General features: G+C 34.9%; 1 protein-coding gene across 8 annotated transcripts in view; it reads right to left on the bottom strand.

Annotated features, from left to right (window-relative positions):
* Window positions 1-22933, bottom strand: part of Fam172a (family with sequence similarity 172 member A) — a 487335-nt gene that overhangs the window by 145779 nt on the left and 318623 nt on the right. The window contains exon 12 of one of the 8 annotated variants that reach the window (XM_058574610.1): window positions 17568-22791. The exons of the other annotated variants lie outside the window; for them this stretch is intronic. Coding sequence (XP_058430593.1) covers window positions 22688-22791 — 104 coding nt within the window. The 3' untranslated portion in view covers window positions 17568-22687. Of the gene's footprint in view, window positions 1-17567; window positions 22792-22933 lie in introns of those variants that run through there. 8 annotated transcript variants of the gene reach the window in all.

Below are 22933 nucleotides of genomic sequence, written 5' to 3' on the forward strand. Positions count from 1 at the left end.
AATAAGATCCACAGACCCTTAGCCATGCTAATGAAGAGAAGAAGAGAGAGAACTCAAATTACTAACATAGGGGATGAAAAAGGCAACATCACAACAGATACTACAGAAATACAGAAGATAATTAGGAATTATTTTGAAAACCTATATTCCAATAAAATAGAAGATAGTGAAGACATCGATAAATTTCTTAAGTCATATGATTTGCCCAGACTGAGTCAGGAGGATACACACAATTTGAAGAGACCAATATCAATGGATGAAATAGAAGAAGCAATCAAAAGACTACCAACCAAGAAAAGCCCAGGACTGGATGGGTACACAGCAGAGTTTTACAAAACCTTTAAAGAAGAATTAATACCAATACTTTTCAAGTTATTTCAGGAAATAGGAAAAGAGGGAGCTCTTCCAAATTCATTCTATGAGGCCAACATCACCCTGATTCCGAAACAAGACAAAGACACCTCAAAGAAAGAAAACTACAGACCAATATCTCTAATGAACCTAGATTCAAAAATCCTCAATAAAATTCTGGCGAATCGGATAAAAAAAACACATCAAAAAAATTGTGCACCATGATCAAGTAGGATTCATCCCTGGGATGCAAGGCTGGTTCAATATAAGGAAATCAATAAATGTTATTCATCACATCAATAGACTTAAAGATAAGAACCATATGATCATCTCGATAGATGCGGAAAAAGCATTCGACAAAGTACAGCATCCCTTTATGTTCAAAACATTAGAAAAACTAGGGATATCAGGAACTTACCTCAACATTGTAAAAGCTATCTATGCTAAGCCTCAGGCTAGCATCATTCTGAATGGAGAAAAATTGAAGGCATTCCCTCTAAAATCTGGAACAAGACAGGGATGCCCTCTCTCACCACTTCTGTTCAACATAGTTCTCAAAACACTGGCCAGAGCAATTAGACAGACGAAAGAAATTAAAGGCATAAAAATAGGAAAAGAAGAACTTAAATTATCACTATTTGCAGGTGACATGATTCTATACCTAGCAGACCCAAAAGGGTCTACAAAGAAACTATTAGAGCTAATAAATGAATTCAGCAAAGTGGCAGGATATAAAATCAACACGCATAAATCAAAGGCATTCCTGTATATCAGCGACAAATCCTCTGAAATGGAAATGAGGACAACCACTCCATTCACAATATCTTCAAAAAAAATAAAATACTTGGGAATCAACCTAACAAAAGAGGTGAAAGACTTATACAATGAAAACTACAGAACCCTAAGAGAGAAATAGAAGAAGATCTTAGAAGATGGAAAAATATACCCTGTTCATGGATAGGCAGAACTAACATCATCAAAATGGAGATATTACCAAAAGTTCTCTATAGGTTTAATGCAATGCCAACCAAAATCCCAACAGCATTTCTTGTAGAAATAGATAAAGCAATCATGAAATTCATATGGAAAAATAAAAGACCCAGAATAGCAAAAGCAACTCTAAGCAGGAAGTGTGAATCAGGCGGTATAGCAATACCAGACCTCAAACTATATTACAGAGCAATAGTAACAAAAACAGCATGGTACTGGTACCAAAACAGGCGGGTGGACCAATGGTACAGAATAGAGGACACAGAAACCAATCCACAAAACTACAACTATCTTATATTTGATAAAGGGGCTAAAAGCATGCAATGGAGGAAGGATAGCATCTTCAACAAATGGTGCTGGGAAAACTGGAAATCCATATGCAACAAAATGAAACTGAATCCCCTCCTCTCGCCATGCACAAAAGTTAACTCAAAATGGATCAAGGAGCTTGATATCAAATCAGAGACTCTGCATCTGATAGAAGAAAAAGTTGGCTCCGATCTACATATTGTGGGGTCGGGCTCCAAATTCCTTAATAGGACACCCATAGCACAAGAGTTAATAACAAGAATCAACAAATGGGACTTACTTAAACTAAAAAGTTTTGTCTCAGCAAGAGAAACAATAAGAGAGGTAAATAGGGAGCCTACATCCTGGGAACAAATCTTTACTCCTCACACTTCAGATAGAGCCCTAATATCCAGAGTATACAAAGAATTCAAAAAATTAAACAATAAGATAACAAATAACCCAATAAACCAATGGGCCAAGGACCTGAACAGACACTTCTCAGAGGAGGACATACAATCAATCAACAAGTACATGAAAAAATGCTCACCATCTCTAGCAGTCAGAGAAATGCAAATCAAAACCACCCTAAGATACCATCTCACTCCAGTAAGATTGGCAGCCATTATGAAGTCAAACAACAACAAGTGCTGGCGAGGATGTGGGGAAAAGGGTACACTTGTACATTGCTGGTGGGACTGCAAATTGGTGCGGCCAATTTGGAAAGCAGTATGGAGATTCCTGAGAAAGCTGGGAATGGAACCACCATTTGACCCAGCTCTTGCCCTTCTCGGACTATTCCCTGAAGACTTTAAAAGAGCGTACTACAGGGATACTGCCACATCGGTGTTCATAGCAGCACGATTCACAATAGCTAGACTGTGGAACCAACCCATAAGCCCTTCAATAGACGAATGGATTAAAAAAATGTGGCATTTATACACAATGGAGTATTATGCAGCACTAAAAAATGACAAAATCATGGAATCTGCAGGGAAATGGATGGCATTAGAGCAGATTATGCTAAGTGAAGCTAGCCAATCCCTAAAAAACAAATGCCAAATGTCTTCTTTGATATAATGAGAGCAACTAAGAACAGAGCAGGGAGGAAGAGCAGGAAGAAAAGATTAACATTAAACAGGAGACATGAGGTGGGAGGGAAAGGTAGAGAAAAGGGAAATCACATGGAAATGGAAGGAGACCCTCATTGTTATACAAAATTACATATAAGAGGTTATGAGGGGAATGGGAAAAAAAACAAGGAGAGAAATGAATTACAGTGATGGGGTAGAGAGAGAAGATGGGAGGAGATGGGAGGGGGGATAGTAGAGGATAGCAAAGGTAGTAGAATACAACAGTTACTAATATGGCATTATATAAAAATGTGGATGTGTAACCGATGTGATTCTGCAATCTGTATTTGGGGTAAAAATGGGAGTTCATAACCCACTTGAATCTAATGTATGAAATATGATATGTCAAGAGCTTTGTAATGTTTTGAACAACCAATATAAAAAAATATTTGTTTAATGTAAATTTTACCTTTTCGAATATCAAGCTATTAATCTATCTGATTCAAGAAGGTATACATGAAATACACAGCATTTTTCTTTTCCCTCCCTCCTTCTCCACCCCCTCCGCCAGGCCCCATGGGTGTGTGTCCGTGGGTGTGGGTGTGGGGCGGGTGGGTGTATACTGGGGATTGAAGCCAGGGACGCTGTATCATTGAGTCACATACCCAGGCCTTTGTATTTTGAGACAAAGTCTGACTAAGTTGCCCAGGTTAGCTCCAACTTTCAATCTTCTTGCCTCAGCAACTAAGAACAACTAAGAGCAACTAAGAACAGAGCAGGGAGGAAGAGCAGGAAGAAAAGATTAACATTAAACAGGAGACATGAGGTGGGAGGGAAAGGTAGAGAATTTCGAGCATTTCTTTCAATTTTTATCACGTTGCCAGCCATTGACAAGTGGTAGCAGGTCAACTTTCAGCTAGAAGTCTACATTTTGTTTATATAAAATTTTATGGAATAATTTAATTTCAAGAAAGATTTGGTCTTTTTGACTGACACAAATGCAGATGAAACATAAGGAAGAAACCAATGAATTTAAAGACATTTCTCATAAGGATATATTCCAGGGCAGGTGTCATTTTGAAAGGAAGACAATGTGTTAAAGAACTGATGAACTTTCAGGTTTGAAGGAGAAAATGAAAATAGAATATTAGAAGAAAGAAGAGTCAAAGAGAAAGGGTTTAGAATGGAATTTAAGTAAAAGACTTAAAGGAATGAGGAAATAGGGTAGAAAACTGAAGAAAAGTAAAATAAGAAATTTAACTGCTGTACTTTTGTAGAGTATATATTAGGAGGCATGGAGAGTAACCCTATGACAAGACATGACTAGAATTAAGGATGGAGCTAACTTAGAAAATGCAAAGATAGAGGCAAGAGAGAAATGTCATAAAGCTTTCAAATTCTCAAATGCTGAAAAGTAGGGAATAATTTTCCTAAAACTTGACTTGCTGGACAAATTAATTTCTTATATAACAACTACAGGAAGTCCTTGCTTTGTATATATGTGAGATTATAAAACTGACCATAAGCTGAAACCATGCAAAAGGATCATAATAATCAAAAGGGAAAAATCATCATTTCCACATGATCTTTAAAATTTGTTGGTCAAAATATTAAAAAGCGTCTTGGTATCAGCCAAAAATGAATCGAGGAATGAAAAAAAGTAGACCCTATTTTATTTAGTGCACTATAATTTAAAACATAGACCAAGAATAAGTGCTTTATTTCTTTGTAAAAAACTTAAAAGAAGATGAACAGTGGTTGCCTTCTTCTTGTCATATAACTTAAAACATGGTTCATGCATATCTTTTCTGTGCCTGGGCAAAATGTCATACTCCTAAGTTTGGAACAGCTTCCAACATTTTATTCTTTGCACTTCCAATGTCGTGAAATATCTCTGAGAGTTCATTTAATGTAAAGGTGGCTGAGTTTTGTTTCATTGGTTTAAATTTGTTTTTGCTAGCATCACTTTCTCTGGGACATCTTCATTATTTTTTGTTTTAAATACTTTCCAGTTTCATTGTTTAATTCTTTTGTTGCACTTCCATTTTTAAGTCTCTCTTTTTGCTCATCTATTTCTATAAAATAGGAGACAATGCTATCTGTGAACTGAAAACAGTTATAATGTGATCAACTTAGTGGTAGATTTTGAAAGAAGAGATATTATTGGCTATTGATGTTATTTGCATAGGGATTGTGGACTGAAGGGCTAGTGGCAAAGTTTGTTACTCACAGTGAATATATTCTGGTAATTAAAATTTGAACTTTGGTTTTTGGGGGATTGGTGTTATTTAACTAAATTATGGTAACTAAAATTTGTGTATATCATAATACAAAGTAAGGATTAGACGTCTATAATGATGAAGTTCTTCCTTTCCATATGCCAGGTACTATTATAAGAGTTCTATGTATTATTTCACTTAATTATCAGGGTAACCCAATGAAACAAAACTAGTATTGCCTCATTTTACAAACAATGTGATTGTAGATATTCATCTGGCCACATTATAGAATTAATTATCCACATATTGGGGAGAATATAAATTTCCCACAGTCATGATAAATCCAAAGTTTTTCTCAATAGTGCTGACTTACTGATATAGGAATATGGAGTAACAAGTAACATATATTCATCTGGAATGTATATGTACAGTAAAACATCAGGTTCTCAGAATAGTAGAAGGAAGGTAGACACATACAGAAGATGCACTATTTCTTAAATGTATCAGAAAGATCTCTAGAACAAAAACTATAGGATAGGACTGGGGTTGTGGTAGTAGAGCGCCTGCCTAGCATGTGTGAGGCACTGGGTCTGATCCTCAGCACTACATATAAATAAATAAAGGTTCATCAATATCCAATAAAATATTTTAAAAAATCTACAGGATATATAAAGAACTCAAATAATTTAACACCAATAAAAAACCCAAGTAACCCAATCAATAAATGGGCCAAGGAACTGAACACTTTTCAAAAGATGATATATAATTGATCAACAAATATATGGAAAAATGTTCAACATCTCTAGCAATTAGAGAAATGCAAATCAAAACTACTCTAAGATTTCAACTCATTCCAGTCAGAATGGCAGTTATTAAGAATTATAGGCAACAATAAGTGTTGGCAAGTACGTGGGGGAAAAGGCACAGTCATACATTGCTGGTGGGTCTGCAAATTGGTGCAACCACTCTGGGAAGCAGTATGGAGATTCCTTAGAAAATCTGGAATGGAACCACCATTTTACCCAGCTATCCCACTTCTTGGTTTACACCCAAAGGACTTAAAAACAGCATAGCACAGTGACACAGCCACATCAATGTTTATAGCAACACAATTCACAATAGCTAAATTGTGGAACCAACCCAGATGCCCTTTAACAGATAAATGGATAAAGAAACTGTGATTGATACACACACACACACACACACACACACAATTGGAATATTACTCAGCATTAAAAGAGAAAAAACCATGACATTTGCAGGTAAATGGATAGAGTTAGAGAATATCAAGCTAAGTGAAGAAGCCAATCCCACAAAACCAAAGGCCAAATGTTTTCTTTGATAAGTGGATGTTGATCCATAATGGTGGTGGTGGTAGGGAGCATGGGAGGAATGGAGGAACTTTGGGGAAGAGAGGGAGCATAGGGGTAGGAAAGATGGTGGAATGAAATGGACATCATTACCCTAGGCATATGTATTAAGACATGAATGGTGACTATACTTTTTGTACCACCAGAGAAATGAAAAATGGTATTTCATATGTGTACTATGAATTGAAACACATTCTTCTGCCATATATAACAAATAGGAATAAATAAATAAATTTAAAAAATAATCCATGATGATTAAAAAAAATTACAGAACACTGAATAAAGTAATGGAAGAAATTTAGAAGATGGATGACCTCCCATGTTCTTGAATAGGCAGAATTAAGATTATCAAAATGGCTATACTACAAAAAAAATACAGATTGTATGGTATCCCCATCAAAATATCAATGACATTATTCACAGAACTAGAGAGTCTTAAAATTCATTTGGAACAATAAAAGATCCAGAATAGCCAAAGCAATACTGAGCAAGAAGACTAATGCTGAAGTGTCATGTATACTGAGCTCAAATTATATTAGCAAGCTACTGTAACAAAAACAGTATGGTATTGACATCAAAATAGATATAAAGGCAAAGCCACACAGATGCAGTCATCTGATACTCAAAAAAAGGTGCCAAAAACATAAGTTGGAGGTGAGAGAGCCTTTTAAACAAATGGCCCTGGGAAAACTGAGTATCCATATGTAGAAGAATAAAACTAGATCCTTATCTTTCACCCTGCATGAAAGTCCACTCACAGTGGATCAAAAACCTAAGAATTAGACCAGAAACTGCAACTGCTATAAGAAAACATAGGCTCAACACTCCAAAATACTGGTACAGGCACTGACTTCCTTAACAAGACTCCAAAGCTCAAGAAATAAGACCAAGAATTATTAAGTGGGACAAGACCAAATTAAAATGTGTCCACATGTCAAAAGAAACAAGAACATGAAGAGAGAGCATACGGAACTGGAGATCCTTGCCAGCTACTCCTCTGATAGGGTATTAATATCCAGAATATATCAATAATTCAAAAAACTTGAACTGAAACATTTTTAAGATGGTAGAATAGAGGAGGTCACCTTCCTGGCTGCATGGAGTGAAACCAAGAAAGCAGACAGGCAGCTTCTTAGCAAGGTGGGTGAACAACAACAACAAAAAAATCAGGGCGGATGTTGTTACTGGAATTTAAAACTAGACATTCAAAGCAGATAAGGAACTCAGGAGGTTGGATATAATAAAATAAGGAAGAAATCCTCAGTGGCATGGTCACTGACACAGCCAGGCTCTTAGCACCAGCCACAGACCTCCCTCCATGAGCACAGCAGAGGAATAAGTGAATTAAAGGAACCCACATTTTTGGGAGGCCTGAGGTATGTCTGGGTACATAGTGTTTAGAGATCAAGACATTGCCTGCCAAAAGACATGCTGCACAATATCCATGAGCAGGAAGACACCACCATTTCTCCAGGTGGTGAGAGGACAAAGGAAGAAACCATTTTGCTGACAGCTGAGGGGGTCAATTACTTGCAAAACTGAGTTTGGATCAAAATACAGGCCCAGTAAACACTGCACAACTTAAAATGTGCTTAAATGACCAGGTGAAAGTCAAGTGTGGAGAGAGGTTTACACAGGGAACAACTGATTGGGGGAACCCATTCTGCTCTATCCCACCCTTTCCAATCCAAATGCTTGCAAGAACCTACTGGCTAGGAAGTAGGAAGAGGCGGGGTGTGTGGGGTGGAGGATGGGAGAGAGTATATGGAAACTGAACCCAAGGCCAGGAAACATGGGGTCTGAAGGTGATGTTGGGTACCCCCCAACATAAGTGGAACCAGAGGAGATCCTTAGGGTACAGTCTTCCAGCGTGGACCAGCAAGTACTGGGTATTGGAGGTGTATGGATTTAAAATTTCCAGACCAACTGGCATTCAGTGAAGAACCTGGAGCCCATCTAACCTAAACTCTGCCTCCAGGAATTCCGCATATGGGATTAGCTCTCTCACTCCAGCAATCCAGAGGATGGAACATCACTCTCCAGACAACCACACCTAAAACTTCTGAGAAGAGAAGCTGAGAATATTTTGAAGTCCAACAAAAAGAATTCTTTTAACTTTTCATCAAGATCTTTTTAAAAATTCTTTTTCTGTCTTTAATTGTGACCTTAATTGTACATGGAGATTTATACATATTTATATTTATTTTTTTCTCATTTCTAGCATTTTGAAGCCAGTTATTTTTCATGGGTTAGTTTTTTTTGTGAACTAGGATGTTTAATTAGCATATTTTAGTTTTGTTTGTATTCTTGTATTTTTATTTTTATTTTATTTTTTAAATTTTTTTTGTATTTTTATTTTTAATTTTAAAAAGATTTTTACTTTATATATTTTTTCTCCTACTTATTTCCCCGATTCTCTCTTTTCTTCTGACAGCCGATCTCTATTGTTTTCTCTCTCATTCTTCCTTTAATTTTTTACTTCTTCTCTTCTCCTCCTTCAAAATCATCACACCCTATATCACTTCTGTTCTCTCTCTGTCCACCATTTGAAATTATAAATCCTTTTGCAAATTTGCTGTTTTTATTATAGGCAATAACTGATCATATCCTTTCTGTTTATTGTGATAATTATCATTGTAGACATCATAGTAGGAACTATTTGGTTTAATGCTGTATATTGTTTGCATTGGTTGTCATTATTATTTTTCTCCTCCTAAACAGTGTACTAGAAACCTTCGGGGACACCATAATTCCACAGGGTAGAAACTCTACTGCCTTAGATCCTTACTGTTAGATGGGTAGATACAAAAACAACATGAAAAAGCGAGGAATGCAAACTGCCCCTAAAAAAACAGAGATACTCCAATAACAGATTCCATCACCACCATAGTGGAAGAAATGTCAGAGAAGGTGTTTAGAATGTACATAGGTAAACTGAAATCTGTGAAGTAAAGGATGGTATAAGAAATGAAACCAGAAAGAAAATACAGGAAGTGAAAGATCACTTCAATAAAGAGGCAGAGATTCTGGGGAAAAAAAACAAGCAGAAATTCTTGAAATGAAGGAAACAATAAACCAAATTAAAAATCCAATAGAAAGCATTACCAACAGATTATACCACTTGGAAGACAACCTCAGGCAATGGAGACAAAATATATAATCATGAAAATAAAGTTGACCACAGAGAGAAGATGTTAAGAAACCATGAACAGAACCTTCAAGAACTATAGGATAACATAAAAAGAGCAAATTTAGGGTTTATTGGGATAGATGAAGACACGGAGATACAAACCAAAGGAATTCACAATCTTTTCAATGAAATAATATCAGAAAATTTCCTACACCTAAAGAATGAAATGGAAAATCAAATACAAAAGGCTTATAGGACCCCAAATATACAAAATTACAAAAGACCCACACCAAGACACATTATAATGAACAAGCCTAACATACAGAATAAGTTTAGAATTTTAAAAGATATGAGAGAAAAATATCAGATTACATATAGGGGGAAACCAATTCATATCTAAGCTGATTTCTCAACCGAGATCTTCAAAGCTAGGAGGTCTTGAAATAACATATACCAAGCTCTGAAAGAAAATGGATGCCAACCAAGAATCTTATATCCAGAAAAATTAAGCTTCAGATTTGCAAGTGAAATAAAAATCTTCCATGATAAACAAAAGTTAAAAAAATTAGAAAGCCTATATTACAGAACATAATATTCCATGAAGATGAAATGAAAAAAGAAGTGAAAACCAGTAAAGGGAGGAAGTACATTAAAGAACTAGTCAATCAATGGAGAAACTAATTCAAATTAAAAACTGGAAATAATCCCAAATGACTGAGAATACAAATCATATCGCAATAATAACCTTTAACATTAATGGCATAAACTCATTAATTAAAAGACACAGACTGGCAGACTGGATTGAAAAACAAGACCTAACAATATGCTGTCTCTAAGAAACTCACCTCATAGGCAAAGATATCCACTAACTGAAGGTGAAAGGATGGGGAAAAAAAAAACAAACAACATATCACTCCCAGGGATCTCGTAAACAAGCAGGGGTTTCTATCTTCATATCAGATAAAGCAGACTTTAAGTCAACGTTAATCAGAAGGGATAAAGAGGCCATTTCATACTGCTTAAGGGAATTATACATCAACAAGTGACGATCATAAATATTTATTCCCCAAACATTGGAGCACCTATGTACATCAAACAAACCCTACTTAATTTCAAGAATCAAATAGACCACAACACAATAATATTGGGTAACGTTAACATGCCTCTGTAACCACTTGATAGATCGTCCAAACAAAAACTAAATAAAGAAGCTATAGAAGTAAAAAATATAATTGATAATTTAAACTTAAGAGACATATATAGAATATTTCATCCATCAATGTCTAAATATACTTTCTTCTCAGCAGCATACAGATCCTTCTCTAGTATAGATCATTTAATGTAAGGTATCATATATGTTGGCATACAATTGTAATATTACCTTAATATATTTTTAGCATCTGTACTTAGCTGTATTATTTCTTCTCTCTTTCATATATTTCTGCTCCTACTCTTATTTTTTCCATCCTACTATACAAATGGAAAATAATTTGTTATTCTTGTTTCTTTCTGATACAACTACTTTAAGTTATAAATGTTCACCTCACTACTGTTTCATTTCAGAGATCCTGATATTTTAAAAGCTTTTATTATCACTTAGCTCAAAGTACTTTTTATTTACTTTTCTTGTGCTTTTTTCCTTGACTTCTGAGATGTTTATAAGTTTGCCATTTAATTTTGAAATAGTTGACATGTAGGGTGGGTTCTATATATGTTAAGGTGATTGACTTCTAGTGTAATAAATCATGGAGAAAACATAGCACATGATTTCAAATTTAAAAAAAGTAATGAAAATGCTTTTCATATTGATTGTATTGGTTACATACATGTCGAAACTGATCAAACTGCATACTTAAAATATGTACATTTTATTGTACTTCCATTTTACCTCAATAAAGCTCTGGAGAAAAAAATAAATTTCAATTCCATCTTGGAGGGGTCAAATGTTTAAACCATTGCAATTTGTATGCATGTAAATATGTATTGGTAAAGCATAGAATAGAAAAAATTACCAAGTATATAATGTATGTATTTCAACAATATACAATTTTTACTATTTCAGATGTGTGTACACTCAATAAATAGTTGTTAAATGTTAAAAAACATTCAAAAAACTTTACACCAATCCTCCCAATCAATAAATGGGCAAAAGAACTAAACAGACATTTCACAAAAGAAGAAATACAAATGGTCAGTAAATATATGAAAAAATTTTCAACACATTTAGCAATCAGCAAAATGCAAATCAAAACTACATTGAGGGGCTGAGGTTTTTGCTCAGTTGTAGAGTTTGCCTAACATGTGTGAGGCACTGGGTTCAGTTCTCAGCAATGCATATAAATAGATAAAATAAAAAGGTCCACTGACAACTAAAAAATATTTTTTAAAAACTACATTGAGATTTCATTTCACTTCAGTTAGAATGGCAATCATCAAGAGTAAAAAATATAAATTCTGGTAAGAATGTGGGGGGGAAATGTACACTCATACATTGTTGGCAAAACTGAAAATTGTACAACTACTCTAGAAAGCAGTATGGAGTTTCCTCAAATGATCAGGAATGAAAACACCATATGACCCAGCTATCCCACTCCTTGGTATTTATCCTAAAGAACTAAAATCAGCATACTATAATGATACAGGCATATCAATGTTTATAGCAATACAATTCACAATGGCCAAGTACTAGAACTAATCCAGTTGCCCATCAAGAAACAAATGATTATAGAAAATGTAGTACATACAGACAATGGAGTTTTACTCAGCTATAAAGAAGAATGAAATGATGGCATTTGCCACTAAATGGATGAAACTGGAGAATATTATGCTAATTGAAATAAACCAGACTCAGAAAGTCAATGGCCAAATATTTTCTCTTACATGCAAAAGCGAGAGTGAAATGAGGGAATAAAAAAGAGAAAAACAGGTTGGGGCAATTCCATGAAAACAGAAGATAGATTCATGGAGTAAAGGAAAGGGACCTAGAGAAAGGGAGGAGTAATGAGAAAGAGAGGAAATGCAGAATGAAATTGACCAAATTTTGCTATGTACATATACAAATACACCACAATAAATTCCACCTATATGTATATTTATAAAACACCAATTAAAGGAAACCAGTAGAGGATGGGGAACATGAGGAGGGAGGAAGGGAGAGCAATCCTTAATAGGTACTGAAATAGAGCAAAATGTATTTCATACATACATGAACATGTCAAAATGAAATACACTATTATTTATAACTATGATGTACTAACAAAACAAAAAACTTCTGAAATGTTAGCTAACAAAAGAATCTTCAAGCTGATATTGATTAAGTTATTAGAAAATTTTAATTGAGTCCCCTTAAAAAGTCTCATTATAGAGATCATTGCTACAGAAAGCTTTTAAAAATTATATACATTTTCTTGTCCAATTTTTCAAATCATAGCTATAGTATTTTGTGAATTAAGATATTACACAACACAACTGAACTCTGACAATGATTATGCCATGTCATTATTCAAAACATCTATAAACTTTATGGTATATGTTTTCTACATCTTAGTACAACATGTTGAATAGTTGGGATTAAATATGTATGACTGAAGAAGATATTTATTAACAGACATTAAGGGAAGATATATGAGTACAAAGTCTCAAAGAATATTCAGACATTGAGTATCAGTTAATTCAATTTTTACATCTATAAACTTAGGCCACTGATCAAATGCTCAAAGTTTAATATTAAATAGAACTATTTTGCTTTAGAAACAGACTGTATTTTAAGAAATATGATGAAACAAAAACTTTCAAAATTATATTCCTGCTTTTAACATGCTGATAATCAACTCAGCACATCTTGAGATTTTTAGAAATACAAAATATTTGCACTATCTATGGTGCTTAATGTTCACTTTAAATTTTGATTTTGGTGCCAGAGAATATTCATTTTAAATGTTTTGAATCACCTCTAGAAAGCAATGCTGTTTCTCTAAGAGGTTTATTTCGGGAGTATTTTTACTAGCAGACAGATTTATCGCTGGTAACTTGCTGTCAGTCTGTCTGTGACAAGACAGAGCAGACAGACAGGGTGCACCCCAGAGCAGATGGGGAATGTGTACACAAGAGCAGCTACACTACCGGCTTTAAGGGAGGCATGTGGTCCACAGAGAGAAGTGAAAGGCAAGTGGAGCCAAGCAAACCACACAGGTCAGGTAGGGGAAGAGACACATATGGGCTAGAGAAGACATGATTCCATATACTGGCAGGACCAAGGGACTCTAAGTGGAGGAGACCAGAAGCCAGGACTGACTGACTTTTTGGACAGTTATAGACACAGCATTAAAAGCCATGGTATGAGAGCCACTGGTATGAGAGCAGTAAAAGTAAAAACTTTTCCATATTAACTCATAATTCATTTTCAGTACAAATATAAATTCATATTATTCAGTTATTTATGTAAAAACATTCAAAAATCATTATTTTTTTTATCTTTAAAGAGAAGAGTTAGCTCAGTAAAAGGAGAGTTGCCACCTTTACTGCCAAATTCTTCAAAGGATTTTTCACAAATTGGTTCAGAAAGCTGTAAAAAACATGGTGGCTATTTTTAATTTTTTTTTAAAGTGAGATTTCTGGAGTAAGACTACTTATATTCACTGTGGTTACTGGAAAATTGAAAAAGTCAAAATAAGAGGATAATATTGGACCTTATAAAATATATATAGTCAGGGCAAATATCTGTGATTTATGTAGAGGAAGCTCTAATAATTTAGACAGGTTATACTAAGTGATTCTGTAATCAATTATTTCACCCAAGTTCCTTATTCCAGCTATTTATAATGCATGATTCACTGAAAACACAGAATTCTTGGTGGTCAACTTTTAGAACACTCATCCCTTACATTAAGTAATAATTATAAGGTGGCATGGAACAATGAATAAGGAAACTGATAAATAAAAGCTACAAGGCCAATTCTACAGTCATGAACAAAAACTGCCTGAAAAGTGCTATTAACTTAATGAAAACATCACTTAACAGATTAGAATATATCTTTTGAATGGATAGAGGAATGCTATAATTCTTAGCAGTACATGCAGGCAAAAATGGTACTGTATCATATATGCTAATATGAATTGAATTTTAAAATCTGTTTATAAGATATAGTATAGATTTTCAACTAGCTAATTCATCTGAACCATATCTAAAAACATTTCAGACAATTCAACTTCTTTGCACATTCTGAATGACACCATATTTTAGAGTCTATTACTGATTTTTCATTGCTATCTTTAGAAGAAAGTTATTATTCAACAATGAAGAAGAGATATAACTCCATAGTGTCATTTCAGCAAGAGGTATTTTCAGCAATAAAATGAATGAATGTTTAGCAAATATTCAGTAAGTTCAGTTAATGTAAACAGTCCGGACTACTGACTCAAAATTAGGGCTACCAAGTTGTACACAATTCAAATTCACCTAGTAATTGCTAACATTCCACTGCATATTCTGGTGAGGAAATGTGGCATTCAGGTACATGTTATCAATGGCCCAGTTCTATATCCAAACCAAGAAAGTCCCATCTAAATTTGAAAAATAAAACTTTTCGAATTTAATTTCTTAACCAGTAAGACATTTATTATGTTTGGTTTCTTTTTCTCCCCACCCCCTTTACATTATACTACTATCTAATTTTGAGGTGTTCAGATTTATATCAGTCTTCTGGGTAGTCTGGAATTATAAAGAAAAGCCTGTCTAAGCCATAAAAGGGGCAAGGACCAATATGACTGATAGAAGTTCATGGAGGAAATATGCTAAAAGACATCAGGCATCCATCTGGACAACAAACTTTCAGTGAATCTAGGTTCAAGTTTTTTCTTATCAGCAGGTAGAAAATGATGCTATAAGGTAGAATACTGACATGTAGAGCTTCCTCTACATGTCTAGATCCTTACCCTTTAGGTGAGAGAGGAGGGCTTAGGGTAGCAAAACTGTCTACTTACATCTGACATTAAGTGATCTTGTCTGCAAATCCAGAGCGCTGTATAATTTTATACTTTCCTTTATGTGTGCTATAGCAATAACCTTAATAATTTGTTGGTAACCATGAATTATGGTTCCCGTGGACCTTAGAGAACTGGTAAAATGAGTCTGAAGAGAAAGAAGGTTATGTTTGCACTCTCTCCTCCACACACACACTTCAGTTCCTCTCTCACTGTTTTGTATTTTCTTCTACTACTAACAGGTGATATACTTTACTTATTTATTTTGATCTTTGTCTTCCCCACTAGAATGCAAGCTCCATGTGGAACTTTATTTGCTGAAATTCTCTGTGGTGTTCCTGGCACCTGGAGCAATGTTTGGTACATAGTATATACCTGCTGAACCCAGAGAGGCACTCTGGGAGCACTTGGAAGGGACTGAAATTATACCAGCCTCAGCAGCAGGGTAATGTTACCTCAGGCAGAACCAATCTGGCAAAGAGTGTCCTGTCAGTCATGTGAAAGCCAAAGTAAGCTGCACCCAAACTTGTAGGAAATCAGAGATATCAACACTCTCCAACCTTGCTGGTTTTCAAACATGTATATTTTTCTTTCCCTTTTCCCTTGGTAAAAGCCTCCTCATCAACAGTCACAGATTATATTAACTTTTTATTTTTTTGGGGGGGGAAAGCAACACATCACATGGGATCATTTCTAATTTAATCTTTACTACTGCTCCAATGCCTCTTTCAATTTTATTGTTTCCAGATTTCTATGTCTTACAAACATTTTTTTTCATTCAAATATTCATTTTCTTTTTGCATTCTCCACCCTATTTTCTATCCTTTTGAGGATCTAGTTTCTGCATAATATTTTGTGATCCTTATCAATGTCACACGGAACACAGAAAAACATGAATAAATAAAACCCCTTGTTGTTTTTAAATAGAATTAGAGACAAGAAAATGGGAGAATATCTACAAATTCACTCCTATAGGATTAAAATAATAAATAATAGTTCAAAAAATGATAGCCTTGAATTCTAAATGGCTGAGATTGTATAATACTGCATTACATTTTTATAGTATCTTGCTCATCTGGAAAAATACTGAAAAATCTTTCCAGAAACGGTAGAAATTGCCCACATAGAATTTCTACAAATAAGTGAGGCAGATATTTGCTATTGCCATTTTATAGAAAACAATAAACCAAAATATGGACTATAAAATAAAAGAAGATTCTATTACATCATTCTCTGAAGAACAGTGTGCTTAACTGGTCAATTTTATTAGTAAGTTTAAAAAAAAAAGTGGGGAATCAGCTACTTATCACAGATTCAAAACCTCTCAAATATCCACCATTCACTTTATGGTACAATTATGGAAAAGTTCAACTTCACTTTAAGTATAAGGCCAACATTGTCAATAATGAAGTAGGAAGTTGTAGAGTACTATAGTTGCTTTCAAATAGTAAATAAAAAATAAAAATAAAAAGATAAATAAGAATAATATGACTGCACTGAAAATAATGGTCAGTGATATTTTAAGTAAAAATTTAAATTTTCTGTACCTTTTAAAAATTTATAGGTGCATAGTAAATACAATTCATAAATTGAAGTTATTATGAGAAATATATCTATTTTTCTTGTAAAGGGAAATAGATTTAGTTATAAAGGAAAAATACAGTATTAAATGAGTATGTGTTTTCTTAGGCAATCTCACTGCTATCATTTGAAACTTTCAGTCAACAGGTAAAATATAACAAGAAAAAAACCTTTATGATTTAGCAAGCTCAAAGGAAAAAAAAAGGATTGCATTAAATTGAATTTACAGCCTAAGTAGTCATTACAAATTTGTGGTCAGTACATACACGGAAAACTTCAAATAATATTAATACTTTAAATTATAAATTATAGGATTATTGATCAGAGAAGTTGGTGTTTCAAAGGTACTTCAACAACTTTTGGTTATTTCCATTTGAATTTCTTTTTTTAAATTTTTAAATTTATATATGAGAGCAGAATGCATTACAATTCATATTACACATACAGATCACAAATTTTTCATATCCCTGTTTGTATACAAAGTATATTCACACCAATTCATGTCTTCATACATGTACTTTGGATAATGATGTCCATCACATTCCACCATCATTTCTAACCCCATGTTCCCTCTCTTCCCCTCCCACCCCTCTGCCCTATCTAGAGTTTGTCTATTCCTCCCATGATCCCCCTCCATACTCCACTATGAATTCTTGTCATCACCTCAATCCATCACCTCAATGAAATAGGTCATAAAATAATTTCACCATCTTCTGCCTTTAAATGATTTCCCTTCCAGTTCCTCTACTTCTGGTAATGTTATTTTCATTGTCCAGTTACTTACACTGGAGCTTATTGTTGCCTCTTCCCTTTCCACATCTGATCTATTTAACATTAAGGAGAGTGGAGTCTTCCTTAGTGTATCCATTAGTTCTCTTATTCTTTGCATTGTCATTGCCATCACTCCAACACATACTTCAAATATATCCTTGCATTGTCATCAAAGCTTGCTCAGTCTACGATCTGGGACTTCTTTTTCTTTTCTTTATGTTCTTACTAAACATTCACTGCTCAACATTTTAAAGGACTTTAAATGTTGAGGAAAATCCCTGATTTTAGTTGAAAAAATTCTGTTTATATAAATAAGTATGGGTAGTGTTGGGGGTGCTAGCCCTAACTTTTCTCTTATTTGATGCAATATAATGTTGATGACAGCTTCAACATTAAGAGACACCCACTAGCAGAAGGATCAGAAAACAATTTTTCCTTTGTTAATTTCTAGGGGAAAAGATAGCCATGATGAGCTCTTATTCAATGCTATATCTTCTGCTGCCAGAATAGCGTCTGGAAAATAGTGAGTATTCAAGAAATATTTGAGCACTAAATGGATATGTGCTGAGGTGTATATATGAAATCTTCTGATTTATCTCAAACCCCACAGGAAATAGAGGGTTGCATAGCAAGTTCTGTCCTAAGAAAAAAATTCGTTCAGAGAAGAGCTAAATAATTAAGATGACTTAGTATAATATCAAGTGAGTATGATAAAGATGAAAAGTAATATCTTATTTCTGATAAATTGCACAGCAAAGTTCAGCCAGGTAGTGAGGAGCAAAGGTAGAAATAAACTGTGTTCAATGACCATTTTATAATTTCTTTGGAAAGAAACCCTAAGATTAGAGCTAAGATGAGCCTTACAAGGCTGTGGTCTCAAAAAAAGGATTAAGGTGGTTTCTACTTGAGCTGTGAGTGACCACCACAGTTGAAGTTTAACCCTGATGCAATAATTATTTACTGCTATGGGATAAATCACCTCCAAACTTGGCAGTTTAAAACAATGAAACACTTCTTATCGCATGGTTTGTGTGGGTCAGAAATTGAACATAGCTTGGCTGGGTGGCTCAGGCTCTGGCTCTGGCTCAGGGTCTCTTACCAGGCTACAATCAAGGTGTTGGTTGAGGGTGAAGTCATCTCCAGGCTCAACTAGGAGAGAATCCTTTTCCAAGGTCACTCAGTGGCTGTTGGCAGACCTTAAGCCCTACTGGCTCTGGGCCAGTGATACCAGCTCCTTACTATGTGGGTTTCTCCACAGAGCAGCTTACAGCACGGCAGCTGGTTTCCATCAGAGTGAGCAGGCAAGAAGACAAGAGAGAGCCTAAGGTCTGCCAACATTCACTGGTCTTACCATGTTCCCCTTTATCCTCAAGCAGCAGGCTTGACAGAATGGTGGAATGAATTTTGGGAGATTGTTATGATGCCTGCTAGGTGGCAACACCTTGCAGATCTGGAAAAATGTCTTCCAGGATATGGAATTCACTCTAAATCAGCATTTAATATACAGTCTATTTACCCTTAATCTGGGGGTGAAGGGGATAAAAGTGGATCAGCTTTTTTTCCTATTACCCTTAAAACTGCTGTTTCCCATGGTCTGACTTTAGACTCTCCTGGTATAAATGTCTTGGCTCCACAGGGAGAAATGTTTCCATTGGGAGATAAAATAATGATTCCACAGAAATGTAAGCTGAAACTACTGTCTTGTCATTTTTGAGCTCCTTAAGTGGAATCAACAGAAGTAGAGAGTATTGCTATACAGGGTGGATAATGGATCCTCATTTCCAAAAGAAAACTGAGTATCTACTACACAATAGGGGTAAGGAAGAATATGTCTGCAATACAGGAAGTGCTCTGGTGTGTCTGCTAGTACTTTCTCCAATTACTATCAATAGGATACCACAACAATCTAATTCAGGCTCATGGCCATGATTCTTCAAGAATGAAATTATGGGTCATTTTTCCAGGCAAGGAATGTTAATCAGCTAAGGTACCTGCTAAAAGCAATGGGAATACTGAACGGGTAGTTGAAGACGGCAGTCATAAATATCAGATATGACTACATGATCAGTTGCAAAAAATAAAGAATATAATAGAATTTCTTCTCTTTAAAAATATATATGTATATATTAGTTATTGATAGACCTTTATTTTATTTATTTATATGTGGTGCTGAGAATCGAACCCAGTGCCTCACACACATGCCAGGCAAGTGCGCTACCACTGAGCTCCAGGCCCAGCCCCTTCTTTATTTTGACATGAATATGTGTATGCAGATATACACACTATTTTAGTTTTTGTCTCCTCTTTCATTCTTTTTCTGTTTTATTTTTTTTAATATTTTATTTTAGTTGTAGTTGGACATAATACCTTTATTTTATTTTTATGTGGTGCCGAGGATCGAACCCAGGGCCTCACATGTGCTAGATGAGCACTCTACCGCTGAGCCACAACTCCAGCCCCTCTTTTTCTATTTTCTTAAATTTATTTGTTCTTGGGTTGGGGTTGTGGCTCAATGGTAGAATGTTTGCCTCACATGTGTGAGGCACTGGGTTCGATTCTCAGCACTGCATATTAATAAATGAATAGAATAAAGGTCCATCAACAACTAAAATATTTTAAAAATTTATTTGTTCTTTTCAGTTATACATGACAGCAGAATCCATTTTGATATAATTACACAAGCATAGGATATATTTTATTCTCATTAGGATTCCGTTCTTTTGGATGTACATGATGGTGGGAATCACTGTGTTGTTTTCATATATGTACATGGGCCATAATATTATGTCCGATTCATTACACTGTCTTTTATTCCTTTATCATCTAAGATGTATCAATAATAACTTTATCATACAATATTTAAATTATAGGATACCAAAGGTGAGAAGAATGCTATAAGGCAATGACAATAAAAAGACTTTGTACCTACTTCTGGGAAAAGGGTAGGTATGTTTTCAGTTGTACATGGGGTAGCTGTTCCATGTTAGATGCAAGAATGACTTTATTAATTTCTTTAACTGGAAATTAAGTGTGTCTTAAAGAGATGTATATGAGTGCCAAATTGGCATGGGGGCCATTGTGGTAGATTTTTAATGTGTAAATTTGGCTAGGTTGAATTACATTTTCCAGAATTATTTTTCCTATGTTTCTGGTTAGGATGGTACACAAGGGATTTTTTTTTTTCCATTTGGTGGGAAATTTGGAGGCTTAATGTGAGACAGCAGCATTTCTAGCACACACATGTTGTCACTTATCTGCTGGCTCATCTTATGGTGTGAGCCAATAGCTAGGATGGCATCTGCTCCACCTTCTCTTGAGTTCTCCAGCATCTTTGACTCCTGGTGCAGATATGTGTGTGTTTAGCTCCATATGACAAAGGGCAAACACTTCTACAGGACACCCAGACGACCAAAAACAGAAGCAATAAGAACTGAGATGGACTTCAGTCCATCTCCGTCTTTACATAGATTCCAGCTCTTGTTTATGGGTTCTAGCTCATTCTTGCTCTCTGCCACTTTATATCTAGCTTCCTTTACTAGGTATTTGCTTTGTGGACTCAAGTTCCAGGATCAAATGCAAAGTTAACACTTACTGACACTGTTTCACTAGTTCTGGTCAAATATTTATAACAAATATTTTCCTTTATACTGAAATAATGCAGTCTGTCTTCATTATTTGTACATTCCATATTTATAAATTCAGTAATTCACTAAAATTTATTTGTAACCCTAAAATCAAAATCAACTTGGCAGTTTTTCAATCATTCACAGACATGCACATGTGCAGAGAGGTTAAAAAATTGAGTCACTGTTCTTAGCTAAAGTTGAACAAGGCCGTACTCTTCCTTCTTGTTTCAGCTCTCACACTGTCAACAAGTGTCCTTTCCCAGATGACTTAGTATCATGTTTTTCATATTTTTGTGATTTCTCTGTTTCAAATGGCGCCCAAATATAGTGCTGAGGTACTATCTAGTATTTATAAGTATGAAAAGGCTGTGATGCATCTTATGGAGAAAATATGTATGCTAGATCAGTTTTGTTTAGGCATGAGTTAGTACTGCTGGCCATGAGTTCAATGTTAATGACTCAACAATGTATATTAAATGAGTTGTCTTTAAACAGAAACATATAAAACAAATTTATATATTGATTGGTTGACAAAAATGTGACCAGAGGCTCACAGGAACATGACACTATACATCCCTCAAGAATAATGATCCAGTATTTGCTAATTTGGTGTTCTCAGTGACTTCATAGAATATAATCACCATGAATAATGAAAATACATTGTATATTATATGTACACAAATACATACATAAATTATGTATATAAACATATTTGTGTGTATGTGTGTGTGTGTGTGTGTGTGTCTGTGTGTTTTGTAATGTACAAATCTCCTAAGGACTGCTTTTACAATTAAATTCTGAGAAACTTATAAAATTCAGCTATAGTGATAGTGAAACTCACCTGAAGTTTATGTATTAATGGTAGTGGTATTTAATTATCACAATAGTTCATTATCTAGAATTTGAGTTATTCTCCAAATTATTTCCTCCCAATATGTAAACATCTCTGCAATTCTAAGACACTTAGGGATTAACTATCACCTATGATTGTTACATGGAGTAGTTTGTGCTCCAAATATCTGCTTATTCTGCTTATTCTCCAGCATTCATGGCCAGAAATGTCCATTTCTGTTATTAGTCACAATCAGATATCACTGCTCACTTTGTGTCATCATACAAATTGGTTGGGAGCTGTGAAAGCCAAAATAAGAAAGCAACGACAATGCCACTCTCTTTCCTTACCCAGAGACTCACGTACAGATCCTGTAGGCTGGAAACAATGCCATCCTTACATTTTCTTCCAAATGCTTCCTGAGGTGTTCACCTCTTCACCTCTTTCCTTTCAACAGGCAGGCCCGTCTTGCCTTTATTCTCTGTGAACATCTTCAGATCTATTCCAGTCCTTGCTCCTTGTACTGCTGTTTCTTTTACCTACGATGCCATCTTGCTTGTCTTCCCACAATCTAAATTCTATCTAACACACAAGGTCCAGCTAAAAATCTTAGCATGAAAAAACTTTTCTTTCCTAAAGACTCTAGGCCATACAATAGTCTTGACTGCCTGACTTATCATGGGGTTGGTGCTTGATCAGAGATAAATATCCTGTGAAAAA

This window comes from Marmota monax, unplaced genomic scaffold (assembly GCF_021218885.2).
Source record: "Marmota monax isolate L192 unplaced genomic scaffold, Marmota_monax_Labrador192_F-V1.1 WCK01_AAM20220418_F8-fsc00018, whole genome shotgun sequence".
Classification (NCBI taxonomy): domain Eukaryota; kingdom Metazoa; phylum Chordata; class Mammalia; order Rodentia; family Sciuridae; genus Marmota; species Marmota monax.